The sequence below is a fragment of the Indicator indicator genome, chromosome 3 (genome assembly GCF_027791375.1).
Source record: "Indicator indicator isolate 239-I01 chromosome 3, UM_Iind_1.1, whole genome shotgun sequence".
NCBI classification, from domain to species: Eukaryota; Metazoa; Chordata; class Aves; order Piciformes; family Indicatoridae; genus Indicator; species Indicator indicator.
The window spans coordinates 7637128-7653256 of record NC_072012.1 but is presented as its reverse complement, the minus strand read 5'-3'; the positions used below and the strand labels follow the sequence as shown (position 1 = coordinate 7653256).

The following is a 16129-nucleotide window of genomic DNA, read 5'->3' as shown; positions in this document are numbered from 1 at the left end:
GTGTGTTTGTGTCTCACAGGCATTTGGCACCATTGCTGAGAGAAGTGTTTGACAGCTGTTTCTGGACATAGTACTAAGAGCACATTCTACAGAGAAGCATTGCTGCCTGTTTTGTCCAAACATTTGTTAATGACGTATCCCTTTGTTACTCCTGTGTAACTTTTATTTCTTTTCATAACTCAAGTAATTTTTTAACTAAAAAGGTGTAGAACATTCCTCGTTTACCAATGAAAGTTCAGCTCTTCTGTTTTCTTTCATAAGTCAAGAATTCCTTGCATAAGCAAGTTGAGGAAGATGATCCTTTTCTCTAAGCCAGGGAAAATTAATCATCATGATGTGCTTTCTCCCTGTAGTATGGTTTTTGATTCTAAAAATTGCAGCACTTATAGTGAATAAGATTTCACTCAGAATATTAGTAGCAAAAAGCTGTTCAAGAGATGCTGTGCAAACATTTATGATTATAAAATATATTATTTGCTTAACACTATTTCTTTCCACACAGCTTAATTTTTTTAAGTATATTTTTGCATATTGCAAGTTAAAATTTGGAAATTCTTACTCACAAATCAGAACCTAAAATACATAATGGTTTTCATTAGCATTGTGGTGATGTCTCAAGTTTTTTTTGTTTAATTTCATAGCAGTTTCCTGAGGTTCAAAAAGCATGAACACACATTTATCATCTTTTCTCCTCTTTACAATACTGCAAGACAGAGCATTTGAAACCCATGGAAATCTGACAGTTAGCCTTAGTGATTCCTTGGCATAAAACTCCATGCCTGCCAAGAGCCTCACTCACTTCTGATGGGTTTGACTGCACAAATTGTGTGGTAGGATGAGGGTTTTGCTGGCAGAGGTAGGGCTGAGCAAGGTTCAGTGCTGGACTCTGCTTTGCTGTATGTCAGCTGTCCCAGCGGACAGGATCTCTCAGCTAGTACTTTTGATTAACACAGAGGGCTCCGTCGTACAGTCCCTCTGTTTAAAATAACCCTCCCTGAAGCCTGTGGCACTTCCAGGTGCAGAGAATTTGCACATGAGGGGCCTTAAGAGCAGGTTTTATTGAACTGGTAATTGAGCTTCAATTTCTTAGCATTCGCTAATATCCTTGGATTGATGTTTTATTTTGTCCAGCATGTAAAAATTATTTTAAAAGCTTTGTACTCTGTTGGGTTTACTTTTTTTTTCCCATTTTTGTAATGTCATACATACAACTCCATGTTACATTCCTTGGTCTTGTGATGTAAGTCACATATTACTGCCTGTGCTGATTATCTTCCCTCTAAGTAGTTCTTTCTCTTAGAATACTTTCACTTTTTTTTTTTATTTATTTATTGTGTTTTTATTCCGGCTTTCTGGTGATGGTTCCTGATTGCCTGTCTTGTCTGATAACTGACGTTCATTAATTATTTACAGAGAAAAAAGAAAGAAAAAAAAAAGCAAAACAAAAAACCTCAAACAAAAGCCTCTATTGCAGCCTGATCCCATCTAGAACTTGTTAAAAACAAAACAAAACAACTTCTTGTCACCACTCAACCATGTAGTGTTGCCACAAACAAAACCTGCCAGCCTCCTCCTCCTCCTCCTCCTCCTTCTCTTTACTTCAGTGATTCCAGTGTTTGCTGTCTTCAGTGGTGTATATATTCTAGGCATCACTGCAAGAATGCAAACTTCTGCATAGCCAGATAAACACTTGTTGACCCTTTGTCTAACATATTTTGTCTTTGTTTGCTTGACTTATCCTTTTATTTTTGTTTGCTGCATGTGAAAGTCCTCACTTGCATTTTGGTTTTTGTTTTCCTAATAAGCATTTCCCTCTCTTGTATAATTCACTATATTTACCCAGCTGCTGCGTCTCCATTGCTCTCCTGTATCAGAAATATTGATTTCTATTTCATTTACTGATCATCTCATCCCAGACTTGTGACTGTTTCTGTGTATTTCTAATGACGCATAACCAAAGTCCTCATGATGCTGTATAAAACCCTTACATGTAGGATTTCAGAGACTGCCATGTAAAATGACTTTTGCTGACATCATCTTGCTTCCTGCATGCTTTTAAAATTACTAAACCCTGTTCTTGCACCGTCTTTCCTAGCATTGAATGTTTAGCTAGTAGTGTTTCATAGACAAGCAGGCAACCAGCACTGCCCAAATTGAATTTTTTTTGTGTTTTTGTTTGTTGTTTATTTATTTGTCACTGTTTTTTGTTTAATTTGCATGCTGTTGTTTGGTTTCTCCTCACAAAGTGTCAGTGTGTATGAGACTATGGTGCATCCATGCCCATCCATCACTGGACTCTTCCAGCTCTCTCTCTGTCTTGGTCTTCTCCCTGACACCTTCAGATTGTGGTGTCACCATTAGCCCGAATCACTTTACAATTTGTCTTTGGTAGTGTGTTTAACTAGCATCCCTGAATTTTAATTTTCATCATTAACACCTCTCTGGGACACTCAAGTTAGCTGTCTTGTTCTCCAGTAGGAATCCAGCTTCCTGTATGTGGTTAATTACTTCATAGTTGACCATCTTTCCTTCACCCCATCTTTCTTCCTATCTTCCTGAACACTCTTTAATTTTTTCCCTGGGATCTCAAAGGGAATTAACTCTCTAACGGGGATTTAGTGCTTTCATGCCTTGCTTCTTGGCTTTGGCTGTGCCATGCCAAGAAACTGTCTTAGGCAGTGGAAAATTGGGCTTGTGATTAACCAACTGCTCCATGTTTGTCCCTTACTTGTGTTTTAGAGAAGGATGAGGCTGCAATTGAGAGTTCTGAGTACAATGCCACGTCAGTAGCTGATGTGGACAAGCGGGTGAAACGGCGGCTACTTATGGGTAACACTTTTCTTCCACTTCCTTTGTTGTGCTCTCACTTTTGTCTGTATGTGTGTGGGGGGAGGTTTTCCTTTGGTCTCATTTGGTCCCTTTGGTTTTGGTTTGGTTTGTTGTTTGTTTTTTTTTTTAACCTGACTTCATCTGTGTGGAAAGGTCACCAATTTTGTTAAGTTCTCATCTGTTGTATGACTTCATTTCTTGTTTTTAAACTTTTTTTTTTCCCTGATGCTGCAGCTTTAATATTCAATTTCTTCTGCATAGGAAGAAGCTTTTGCCATTAACCTTACTTAACTTATGCAAGCTACTTCTTACATGTGATTCATGTGCGCTTGTGTGTGTGTACTGCATTAAGATTCCCAAAAAATCTCATGTTCCAGACTTGCCTATTGAGTTAAAAGTGGATGATGATGATGATAAATCAATGTTCTATTACATATCTGGTATTAAATTAACAACTTTATTTACCTACTTAAAATATGCAATACTTTTGATTGAAATGTAAATATTATGACCGGAAATTCATTTCTTTCATTTGTGCAGCTATGTTAGTAACCACTGAAAGATCTTTCCCAAGTGACTAGTAAGCTTCTGTATGTTCCTCTTTCCAGACTGAGGCATGGCTTGTTTTTCTGTGCTGTTGATGCCTGAGAGTGGAAGGGATGAGGAATTGCACTGAACAAGGATAACTCTTTAGCTTCTGCTCTCAGTTAATCCATCGCACACCTTTGTGCTTGTATTCTTTGTGTTATATCTATGGCCATTACAGAGAATGACCTTTTAGGAATAAAAAGAGTAGAGTGGCTGGACCTCTGCCAGGCTCCTTTCATGTGACAAAGGGCACAGGGTAGCAGAGACTGCTGAATTATGCCAGTGCTTTGGAGGTTTTCAGGTGGTTTATTACTCTGTATTTTCCATTCTGATGCCCTACTCACCACATACAACTATTTCCACTAGGTTTTAAACCTAGTGAGCACTGGTGAGATGCACCCAATGAACTGTTTACATGACAAGGGTTCTTGACACACAGAAAAGATTCTGGCTGGACAAGATTCTGCTCTCTTCCTTCCTGATTGCAGTTTGATTTCTTAAAGCCACTGAGTCCATTGCAGACTCTGCAAGCTCAGCTTTAGGAGACCAGGAGCCTCACTTTGAATATTAGGTTGATGGCTGGAATAATATTTGCAGTAAGTGACAATATTTATAAAGCTTCTGTATCACTTGTATCCCATCACCATGATAAACCATCCGCTTAACTGCAGGCCAGCATACAAGCACTGAGTAGGAAATGGCACGGTGTTATAACTCTGAAATGTTATTACATTGTAATATTGAGATAAAATATGTTCCCTGGTGTGAAAACCTGCTCATATATTCCTTATTTGTCAGATTATCTATGACTGTTAATTTGCAATTTGTTTGCAGACCTAGCAAGTGATCTATATCAATTTAGTATTTAATTATGCACTATTTAAATTAATTTAGGATAGCAAAAGCTATGCTGAGGCTCATCTTGCTGTTAACAGTGTTAGCTAAAATTTCATCAAAACTCATAGTCTCACAGGAGGTTGGGGGGAAAAACGTGTGCAGAAGACCGCTAGACCATTGGAAAAATTGCCTAGCCACTACCAGTATGTACATTATGGTTTAGAGGGGCTGGGCAACATAGTGCATGGCATTGCTGCTTCACCTTCTAAAAAAAAAAAGTAATTATCCAACCCAAAAATCAGCTCACACTACTTACAAATATCCAGCCAATCAGAATTAAAATCTGAAGATTAACAACAAACTTCTTAGTTACACCAAGTCTGCAAGTTCCAAGCTGAACATAGATTCTAGAAGTATGTTTAGGGAAATAATTTTAAATGGTATTTGCAAAATACATTAACTCCTCAGTACCTCCTGTATTAGCAATATCAGCTGAGATTTTGTGGACGTGATGTGTTTGAAAACTAATTCCTTAGCAAAACATGAACTAGAGCTGAAAAGAAATTTAATTATTAAGTGAGAACTGAGATGGTGCCTTATTACTTAGGGACTTGTCTACTTGTGTATTTCCAACGATTTCTGATGCCCAGAAAACCCACCTTTTTTGTTTTGTTTTGTTTTATTTTAACAGATTTTTAGTACATTTCAAAAGTGTAGAGGTATTTCCACAAAATCCCATGTGTCTTCACATGCTTTCTGAAAAGCTGTTTTAGAAAGTACTGAAATGCTTCTCAGGAAACCTTGTTACCAGATTTAGTAAATGGACTGTGATTTTTGACCCTCCTGCAAGCAGTCTTGGGAAAATAGGAAAAGCAGATGACTTCATGTAATTTTAGTAGTCTGATGAAAGATGCTTTCAATTACAAGCCCTGAGACGATAATTTCTAGTCCCCTGTCATTTGCTGCACGCTATTAAAATGACTATGATCTTTGTAACCCTTAATATCTGAAAAGGCTAAGAATGAGTTTGCATGAGATTACTTTAGGAGAACAGGACTGCTGTCAGACATAACTGCATATGCCACTCATTTTACTACAGCAAGATTGGCCACCTCTGTAGCTCAGAGTGACTCTTACAGGAGCCTTACCCTAGTCATGGTGTGGTCCTGTGACTCGTGGCTAAATATTGAATAGAGGCAAATAGGTAAATATGCTTACTTCCTTCCTGTTACAGGCATTTCTATCTAGATCTTGTGAGGCAGACAAGAAACTGTTCCCTGATGATCTGCAAGAATCCTTCCTTTAGAGCCATCCAGTGGATTCCTAGGAGCTTCCATCCAGATTTTTCGTAATGTTCAGAAAGGCTCCAAGGGCTTCCAGTTATCCTGTATCTCTCCTGTTCAGAGAAAAACACTTGGATTCGGAATAAAGAACACCCTCATTAAAGAAATGGCAGTGAATGACTTTTCCCTGATCCATGCACATTGCACCATATTGCTATTCATACAGTTCATTTTTGCATTTTCTTCCGTACCCCCTGGGCCATTGCTGTTCTAGAATGGAAAGGAGTGCAGCCTTAATTGTCCTCCAGGTGAAGGATAATTCCTTTTCTTCAAGAACCTATCTGCCAGAACTGTTTTTCATGTCGTAGCATCATAAAATGAGACTGCTCTACCTGATTAGAGCAGTGTGTTAGTGCATTTCACATATTGTTCAGTCTAAATCAAGCATCACTTTGAAGCCTCTGGGTGAAAACTTTCCTAGTGTGGGCACCCCACTTTAGAAGTACCAAATTTCTGTTCAGTCCTGCTAATATACATATCCTCGAAATATTTTGTCCAGTTTCATATCTTCTGCAATGGAAGTTGTTTCTATTCATGTATAGTTTCCAAATCTTTTTGCCATTGCAGTCCTGGATAGAATCTTCAGAAACCTAGTGGCCTCACAGCCTACAACAGTAAAGATGAGCCACCCAGTAGTCCAGCACCTTATCATTGTATATATTGTAAATTACCAGGTCTCAATGGCTTAGCATTACTCTTTTCTTGGGTGGGTGTCACTTGAAGAGGCTGCAGGGATTTTGTAGACCAGTTGTCCTGAAGCTTGATACTGTGGACACAAAAATAAATTTTAGATATTACAGTACCAGTTATGCCATTGGGCTGCCTCATTACAAGTAATCAATTGCTTACAAAGATGTGACAGGCAGCTAAAAACTTCCTCTTTAAGGAACCAGAACTGCAGAGTCTTGGTTTAACCAAGACTGTTTTAAACCAGAACCGGTTTAAGACTCAAGAATTCCTCATCTCCTAATCAAAGGTAATGATTTATATTTTTTAAATATATTTTTTTATATTATTTATATTTAAAACTGCAGTCACTTGTGACATTGTCATCATTACAATCCTTACTAGACTGCATGAATCTTTATGGTGCTTCAACCACACAATCATGATATTCTGTCCAGGACATTTCTTAGATCTTAGATCTTAGTGCTTAGATCCAGCACTTTTTGAAGAGGTGGACCCGACCTATTTCTCACTATGTTTCATTTCACTCTTTAAGCTTGAATTCAAGTGACTTCAGAACAACCACAAAGGCTATATCTCTCTCCTTCACCTTCAATCTGCCTTTTCCTTTCTTTCCAGAGTTCATAAAATGATGGAATCATTTTGGTTGGAAAATACCTTTAAGATCATCAAGTACAACTGTTATCTAACTCTACCAAGTCTGATGCTCCACACTGCATCTCTGCGTTTTAAATACCTCCAGGGATGGGGATTGAGCTACCTCCCTGAGGAACGTATTCCAGTATTTGAGAACCTTTTCAGTTTCTTCTAATATCCAACCTAAACATCCCCTGGTGCAACTTGAAGCCATTTCCTTTCCTCCTATCACTTGTTACTATGCAGAAGAAACAACCTCCAACTTGCTCCCACCCCCTTTCAGGGAGTTGTAGAGAACAAGGTCTCCCCTCAACCTCCTTTTCTCCAGGTTAAACAACCCCCACTTCCTCAGGTCCTCCTCAAGAGACCTGTTCTCCAGACCCTTCACCAGCTCTGTTGCCCCTCTCTGGAACCACTCCAGGATCTCAATGTCTTTCTTGTAGTAAGGGCCCCAAAGCTGAACCCAGTATTCAAGGTGTGTCTTCACCAGTGTGAGTACAAGGGAGCAATCACTTCCCTTGCCCAGGTTTGTCACACTGCTCCTGATACAGGTCTGTCCTACTACTACTACTTGCAACTGATACTGTTGCAAGAACTCAGTGACAACAGAATGTTCCGCTTTTGGCCCTGTAAGATATGAGGTTGTTTTTTTTTTTGTCTCATGAAGAAAATTTTGCAAAGTTCTTTTCAGTATAGCAAAGAAGAACAGGACGTTGAGCCCATCTTGAAGTTAAGAAAGCACAGCAATTTCCCTTTCATGTTCAAAGCCAGATAATGGTTGAAATGGCAGTAATGCCATTGCTACAAGCATCTTCAGAAACCCAAACTATGCACTCAAACTCTGCAATCCTTTAGAAGACATACTCAACTCACTGTGTGTTAGGACAGCTTAAGATATTGCCACTGAACACTGACTTCTTGAGTCACCAGTATTGCTCTTGCCAGCCAACTTCAGATACAGGAAAACAACTCTCTTCCCTTTCCTTGAAGCTGTAATTTGAAGTGCTTGTGTAAAATGTAAATTGAACTGGAACTATCCTGGACTTCATTACTGCTGAAGTTTACTTCTACCTAGGTTGTTTCTGTCATGTAGGAAGCACTTCAAGTAATTTTGAAAATCTTATTAAAAAGAACCATCTTTGCTGGACTGGGATGCTATGTGTGTACTTGTATTACATTCTATCCCTGGTTTCCTAAGAGTGACTTAAAGGCTTTGGACTGCCTATATTCAAGGCACATAACCAGCAAGTAAGGTAGGATTTTCACTAGTTCTGTTCCTTTGTTGTGGCAAGAATACTTTGACTTTTGCAAATGGTTCTTCTTCCATTTTTAGTAGCCTTATAACTATTTGTAATGATCACCCAGCTACCTGCCTGGAGACCCAATTGTGTAGTCTTCTAAGACCATTTCCTCTCTGCAGAAATCACTAGAAATGTGAGCTGTGGAAACTGCAATTTGGGCGAAGAACATCACTCACTGTGTGTTATGTGGGACAGAATCATCTCCTTTTTTCCCCTTAACATAGGCTTGATTTGGAAAGTGTACTTCCACTATCAGTTCAGCTCCAAGGATCTCAAACATTGCAGCAGTCACCAGAGCCAGGTCAGACTAGTAGTTCACAAGTGTAGGTCCCGCTTTGATCATTTTCATGACATGCCAGTACTCCTTTCTCTGTGTCCTGATTGGACCTTTCTTCCAGTCTTGTGCTTTCTGAAGTTACTGTATTTGTATCCTGTCCTGGCCAAAGCTCTTTTTATTTGAGGATATTTTTATCCCAGTACCTACAATGGATTTAAATGAGCTGCTCACATCATATTAAAACAAACAAACAAACAAAAGCCACAACACAAGTTGTCTTTCTGGTCACGACTTACTGCGTTGCAGCAAAGGCAAACAATTTTAGCCTCTATTACATCACGAGAGATTTACAATTTTGGAGCTGATCCTTCTTGTATTAGGTTTATATGTTTGAACCTAAACTCATATCCAGCTTTATATATCTTAAGTCATCTCAGCTTAATAATCAGCCTTATGGTACTTCTTCATAAATCGTAGTTATCTAAGGCTTAGGCTACCCTATTCCACCTAGACATCATGCATATTTTGGCTTTTATTTGTCTGGGAGGACATAATTTAAGAGCACCCCTCACATGATTGCCAGGAAATATTTACAGGCCAGATTATCACCACAGGTAACAGATTGTGTCAGGCTTGATTGTTAATGCACAGAGGTAGAATCATCAGTTGTGAGTTGAACATACTCCCCAGGAGCTCAAGGCAGAAAGGCCATGTGAAGCGCCGCCCTTGCTTCTGCACATGGCCCTCACAGAGACTTCCAGACGTTATGTAGCTCTTAGCAGAGCATGCCTCTACATTTCCTGTTTCTGATGAAACAAGATCCTCCTTCGGGTAGCTTGCATAATAGAAACTATAGGGGGCAAACAGCCAGTGTGTGAACTTCATAGTGAAAATCATGTGAGGAGAAAATAAAGTCACTTACTTGAAATACATTGTCCATATGCACACGTGTATGGTCATCCACCTTCCTCCCCTTCTTTCTGCTAGTCCACCTGGAAATTCCTGGGATTCCAAAACTGAGAAGAACTGATGGTACAGAACTGTATGGTCTTAAGGCTTAAAAAAAAAAATCTCAAGTCTTAACTTGCAAGGATCTATGCCCTGTATGAACATGTATGTGAATAACAAATAAGCTCCTTCTCATTTCTCTAGTACACAGTCCTCTATTCACTTCTGCCTCTCTCTATGATACATAGCAGATTTGAGGGATATAGTTTTTTCTACTGAAGACCATTAGCTTGGCAGAACAGCAAGGGAGTGTATGGCTTATAATTTTTGAAACCACAGAGTGATTGTTCTTGTGGATTTACTAGTCTATTGTGCTTGCCTGACCCAAGCTATTGCCTTCAGTCTGGTGTTCTATTTGGTAGGAATTTCAGGACTTAATCTCTGTTTTCTTTTCAACAGAGATAATACAGCTCTTTCTTGCTTATACAGAAAAATAGAATCCACAAACTAGAATTACCAGAGTAACAAGTGATAGAATGAGAGGAAATGGCCTCAAGTTGCACCAGGGAAGGTTTAGGTTGCCTATTAATAGAAACTTCTTCACAGAAAGGGTTCTCAACCCTGGAGCAGGCTCCACAGGGAGATGGCTGAATCCTCATCCCTGAAGGTGTTTGAAAGACAAAATGATGTGGTGCTGAGGGACATGGTTTAGCACCAGACTTGGTAGAATTTAATAGTGTTTGGACTCAATAATCTTGAAGGTCTTCTCCAACCAACTAAAGTGATTTTCTCCTGCCCTGTGTAAAACAATATTGTAGCAATATGGAAACCATCCTCAGTCATTCTTTCAGTCATTCAAAGATCTTTGCGCTGATGGTTTACTGTCAATAACTTCTCCAAAGTCAAACATCTGAATTTAATTACTGTGTATAACATACAACAATTGTGTAGTTCATACGGAAATCCATCGTTTTCTGGATTTCAGGACTCTGTGGCAGATCCATATTTAGCTCCTTTGCAGCTCAGGAAGGAGCTGTAGAACTTACCAAAGCAATGTGTTCCTTACGTAAAAAATTCTTTTATCTGATGATTTTTCTGGCAATAGTATTTCTTTTTCATGAAAGTAAGATTGATGAGAAGGATGGTTTTCACACTGCTCTTGCCTGGAATGATCTTCAGAAATAGGGAGGCAGAACGTATACAGTAATCTGGTGAGAACATTCATTTGAAATGTGTGGAACTTATTCTGAACACCTTTCCTTATGATTCACACATGTTCAAGGGAAATGTTGGGCTCTAAAGTCAGACTAGCTCCTTATTGCCTCATGGGGTGTTACGAGCTCTGGTTTTCCATTAGAAAATTTCTGAAATTCTTAGATTGTTTTATTCCAATGTGAATTAAAAATGGATTCTGCAGACTGAATTTTTGGTTCTCTTTTAAAACAGAATGAGAGGTTTTAGGTGATCCTACTCCTGTTTTTCTGCCTCGATGAGCAGAGAGGTGGACTAGCTAGTGTTTGTTTTCAAGTCTTTTTCCAAAGCAGTTAACTTCTGTTATAGTTATAGCCTTGCAAGGGTCACTTTAAGCCAAGAGCACCTTTTCAAGATGTACTTCAGTTCCTACCTTTGTTACACTGTCTTCTAGGACTCTTTCAAATTACTTTTAAAATGTTTTTCTTTCTCTGAATGGCTTTTATTTAACTTAGAAATGCTCACTGTCAGAAAGCGAAGTATCCTGCTCTGTATGCATCACAACCATTTTATGCTTTAATCAATAAAGTATTTAAAACATATTATTAACAGGCATATTGCCAGGAGGGTCTCCAACTCAGTTACTAACTGTGAAACCAAGATCTCACTCTAACTCTTTTTGTCAGTTTTGCTTTGCTGTATGAAATCATAAAAAACAAGGGGAAGGAATCCCTGAGGTCATTCATGCATTCTCTCTCCCCCAAGGGCAGATTCTTTCATCTTGAGTTATCATCACTTTTATTCGTTGAGTCTGTGAATGGTGTGCTATTTCCTGTAAAACCCCTTTTCTTCATTTCTTTGCTGACGATAAAGACTCTGACCTTATCCAGAATTCCTACCAATACCTTCCATTGTTTTGCTTTTCCATTTTAAATGAAAGGATTTGTCCAAGGTCAGGAGATAATGCTCCTTTGTAATGTCCAGAGTATTTCAGGTTTTCTTAAATGCAGCTTCTCATTTGGAAAACACACCACAATCGCAATTCTTATTGCTATTTTTAAGGGACCAGGCTGGATTCATTTGGTGCTTATAAAACACCTGATGCAATCTATCAAGTGATATTCCCTTCATATGTAGTGTTTCCTGAAGAGGAATTGAACTTTTCCGAAATGAGAACTGTGGGATTCATGATTCAGTGTAAGGTTCACCTAGTCGTTTCTTCACACATTCCGCATGTGGTAGCACAGAGTTCTCATCCTATTTTCATGCAAATAAAATTCTACCAATCATGAAATTGCAAGGAAATGAGGAGACAAGCATAACGGAGGGAAGAATTCCACATCCTGCAAGTTACCCTTTCTGTCTCACCTTTTTTCATTCCCTGAATACGAAGCTCTTTCAGTTTCTCCTTCGTCTGTTCACAGCTATTTGTTTCTTTCATTATACTCTTCTGAATGCTCTTTCTCTATCCTTTCGGCATCACAGAGCATCATTTGCATGAGAATAACAGCTCTCACTTAACTGAAAATTCAAATATTTTAGTTGTGTGTTTAGTTTCTCCTTGTACTTGTCTTTTGGACCCGCCTTTGTGTCCTTCTCATGCCATATACCATATGTACTGTCACTTGCAGTAAAATTATTTTATGGATGGCAGCAGCAGTCTTATCTTGTGTTCTCTATCTCCTTGCTTTCTTACTTATACAACAGATTCCCTCTGACTTAAAGACAAACTCATCTGTGTCATCAATACAGTTGTTTTTTTTGAAACTGCCTTTCCAGAGTTAAGTTTTAATCTCTTTGAAGTTTCAACCTTTGAGAATTCGTTCAATTTCGGTCAGAATTTGAATGGTTTTTATCAAATGAGATAGACTTTCTTGTTAGGCATGGGCATGCAGTTCATTTGCATACAACAGTGCTGTCAGTAGTGGTTGAAATTATTTCTGTAAGATTCTTCTGTATAGCATATATGCTAAGACAAAGAGTGTACTATGCAAAAACTCAGCACACCTGGAAGTCAGAAAGAGCTGTGTTTGGTGGAGATTGTGCTATAACAACATGAAGGAAACAGATGACCTATCAGCACAGGCTACCTTTGAGCCAGACTGAGCAAAGAGCATTTTCAGGGGTGAGAGGAGATGAAATACAAGTTATGAGCTGTTTTGATTCCAGATCCTTTTTGCATTAAACTGAGTTCAGCATTCTTTAAAGTGAGCAAGCCAGTAACACAGAGCTGAGTAGGAACTGGCCCTCACATAGAACTGCTCTAATACCTTAGCATTATCACTCTTTCATAATGGTAGCTTAATAGTATCTGTCACAATGGAATCCCTGGTGTTGGTCCTTATGAGGGCTCCAAAATTGTTTCAGTCCCTCAGCACCACATCTCTGACTCTTTTAAACACCTGCAGGGATGGGGATTCAACTGCCTCCCTAGGGATCCCATTCCAGGGTTTGAGAACCCTGCAAAGAATAATTACAGATTATAGCAACTAATGGTTTAAGATTAGTCCATCTCAAACTAAAAAAGTCATGAATATGAACAATTTTTCCTCTTAAGAGAATCACCCAAATCCTGACAGTTTCCTATGAAATCTAGCCTAAGAATATAAACTCAGTAAATACAGACAAATCTACTAATTTTTGTCTGTTTAGGATAGGTAAACAGGTTATATCTTGACTCAGGCAGAGTAGTAGTTTACAACAACTTTTGTTACAGCACATCTGCTAGGAACAGAGATTGCTAGTAGTTTACCCCTTTCTGCCACTCCATTTGCCAGGTAATACTGCTTCACAGGTACTTCACTGGGAAAAAATGGCCTAAGGTAATCCTACTTCGTAGCTGCACTGTCAAAAACAGTGAGTGCTTTAAAGCTCCCACTCTACTTGCAGCCTTGGAGACCTGAATTTAAAACAGTTATTCTGAGCATAAGATATTGTGTTTAGATCTTGTGCAAGATTCAGACCAAGTGTAGAAATAGATATGATTACCCTCTGATTATTATTCCTCATAACTTTGCTTGGGCTGTAATTTACCTGATAGGACCCAACAGCTACTTGAAATTCACAGGCCCAAACTGCTCCATGATGAAGTGCTCTTTGGCTGGCATAAAAGTTGCCTCAAAACAAGCTTCTCTAATATGGTACAGATTTGGGGAGTTGAGCCCAACCACCCATTTCTGCTGAATCCAGAGAGCTTTAAGCTACTGCAAATGAATTCCAAAAGAAAGGCAGCTTAATTCTAGGTGGTTTAATTTGTCCTATAATCAGTGTTCTCATCCAGCCAATCATAAGAGTTGGGTAAGAAAAAAAAAATTTTTTTTCTTTTTTCAAATCTTCCTTTCATGTGTAGTTACTGCTTACCATGTCAACCTAAATGGTTTAGAGAAATTTGGCAAACCTATAAAACATCTTTGTTTCGGGGGACAGCTATGTCATCTTCTCTCTTGTTTCCCAAAGTCAGACATTGCCCAGATTTGTGTCTTTGAACAGCATTAAACACCTCAATGACGTTTTGAATCTGAGAATCAGTACAAACCTGCCTCTCCAGGATTCCAATAGCAATTACTTTTAAACCAGTTACTAATTAGTATTAACTAGTGAGGAAAGAGGGCACACACTGCACATTTGCATTTCACTGTCTTTGAAGTCTGATGTCATAAACCTACAGACATGACCAAACCTAAACTTTTGTTGCCTACCTGTTGCTGCAAAAAGTTCTTCTCTTCTACATAAGGCCGTAAGAGAGGACATCAGTCTAACCTTTCTCTCTGGTTCAGAGGAGATGGCAATCATTAGCTACACAGATTTTTTTCATTTTGTTTCTTCCAAGAGCAATGTGCTCTATGGAAGACGCTGCTGTTGACTGTCCCTCTCATGCTTTTCCTAAAGAGACATGATCAAGACAGCAGTTGCTGCAAAGCTTCCTTGAATGTAGGGGATGACATAAGTGACTTCCCTCTCCATTTTCTCTTGAGGCTAGGTGTGATTTCTTTTGTTTTCGCTTTTGGTCTTGAGGCTCCTTTGCATGTGGCTTCTTTACACACATTTCCACTGCTGTTTCATTTACAGCTTCTTCACTCTTTCTAGTTATTGTGTTGTGATCAAGAGATGGAAAACAAACAGGGCTTTGTGAATCCTGTTGACTGCAGACTGCCAGAAAAGATCAGAGAATCACTTCTCCATATCTCCAAAGGAAACACCTTGATGCTAGGTAGCTTACTTTTGCTTTCATGCCTTGTGGCTTAAAGCCTCTGTGACAGAGCTGCTTTTGATCAAAGGAAAGTGATGCTGATCACTAGTGCAATATTTCTATACTTTTTGTACATTCTGTGCATACTATGAAGTTAAGATTGTCCTCCCTCATGGAGAGGTCCACAGAGCACTCCTCTCTCTTGTATCTTAGTCAGGTTATAGCAGCACAGGTCAGAACAGTAGAAATACACTACACTGACTGGTAATAATTTGTTCACAAAAACCCCATGCAATGCTAGAGGCTTGCAGAAAAGTGGCTTGAAAGTTGCTTGGAAAGATCTTGGGGTACTGGTCAACAACAGATTGAATGTGAGCCAGCAGAGTGCTCAGGCATCCAAGATAGGCCAACAGCATCCTGGCTTAGATCAGAAATAGTGTAGCCAGCAGGACCAGGAAAGTAGTTTTACCTCCTTACTCAGCATTGGTGAGGCTGCACTGTGTTCGGTTTTGGATCCCTCACTACCAGAAGGACACTGAGGTGCAAGAGCCTGTCCAGAGAAGGGCAGTGAGGCTAATGAGAGGTCTTGGACACGAGTCCTGTGAGGAGTGGTTGAGGGAGCTGTGGTTGTTCAGCCTGGAGGATACTTGAGGGAAGACCTCATTGCTCTCAACAAGTGCCTGAAAGGACATTGTAGCAAGGCAGGGTCCAGTCTCTGCTCCCAAGCAACAAGTGATAGGACAAGAGGAAATGACCTTAAGTTGCACTAGGGGAGGTTTAGATTAGGTATTGGGGAAAAATTCATCTATCAAAAGGGTCATCAGACACCGGAACAGGCTGCCCAGGGAGGTGGTAGAGTCACCATTCTAGGAGGTATTAAAAAGACATTTGGATGCAATACTCAGGGACATGGTCTAACAGTTGTGTAGAGGGAGATGTTAGGCTATGGTTGGAGTCGATGGCCTTGAGCTTGTTTCCAACCAGGTGATTCTGTGATCTTGGTGGCCTGCAAAATAGCATTTGTGCTTTTAGAGAGTTACAGTACAAGCTCAAGTTATGTTCAATATCTTTTCCTGACAATTCTTTGTGACTGCCACCTGGCTCAGCCTTCTTGAGCAGGCAGGACTACACCTTCACAGTGCAAAAGAGTGTACTTGCTTCTTTCCAAAATTAATTTCTTGCCTGCCACCCAAAGAAGCTTATTTTGGTTTACATCTTCTTAAAAAACATGATTGATCACTTTGTTACTTGTGCATTCCATTCCTTATACCCATGTATAGCATCTTCAGGGGTTTTTAATCTT

At 39.3% G+C, this 16129-nt stretch overlaps 1 protein-coding gene across 3 annotated transcripts in view; it reads left to right on the top strand.

Annotated features, from left to right (window-relative positions):
* The window catches only part of SCUBE1 (signal peptide, CUB domain and EGF like domain containing 1), a 214215-nt gene that overhangs the window by 117154 nt on the left and 80932 nt on the right, over positions 1–16129 (top strand). For all 3 annotated transcript variants that reach the window (XM_054399407.1, XM_054399410.1, XM_054399409.1), the window contains one exon: positions 2740–2829. In XM_054399407.1, the coding sequence (XP_054255382.1) occupies positions 2740–2829 (90 nt within the window). The remainder of the gene's footprint in view (positions 1–2739; positions 2830–16129) is intronic.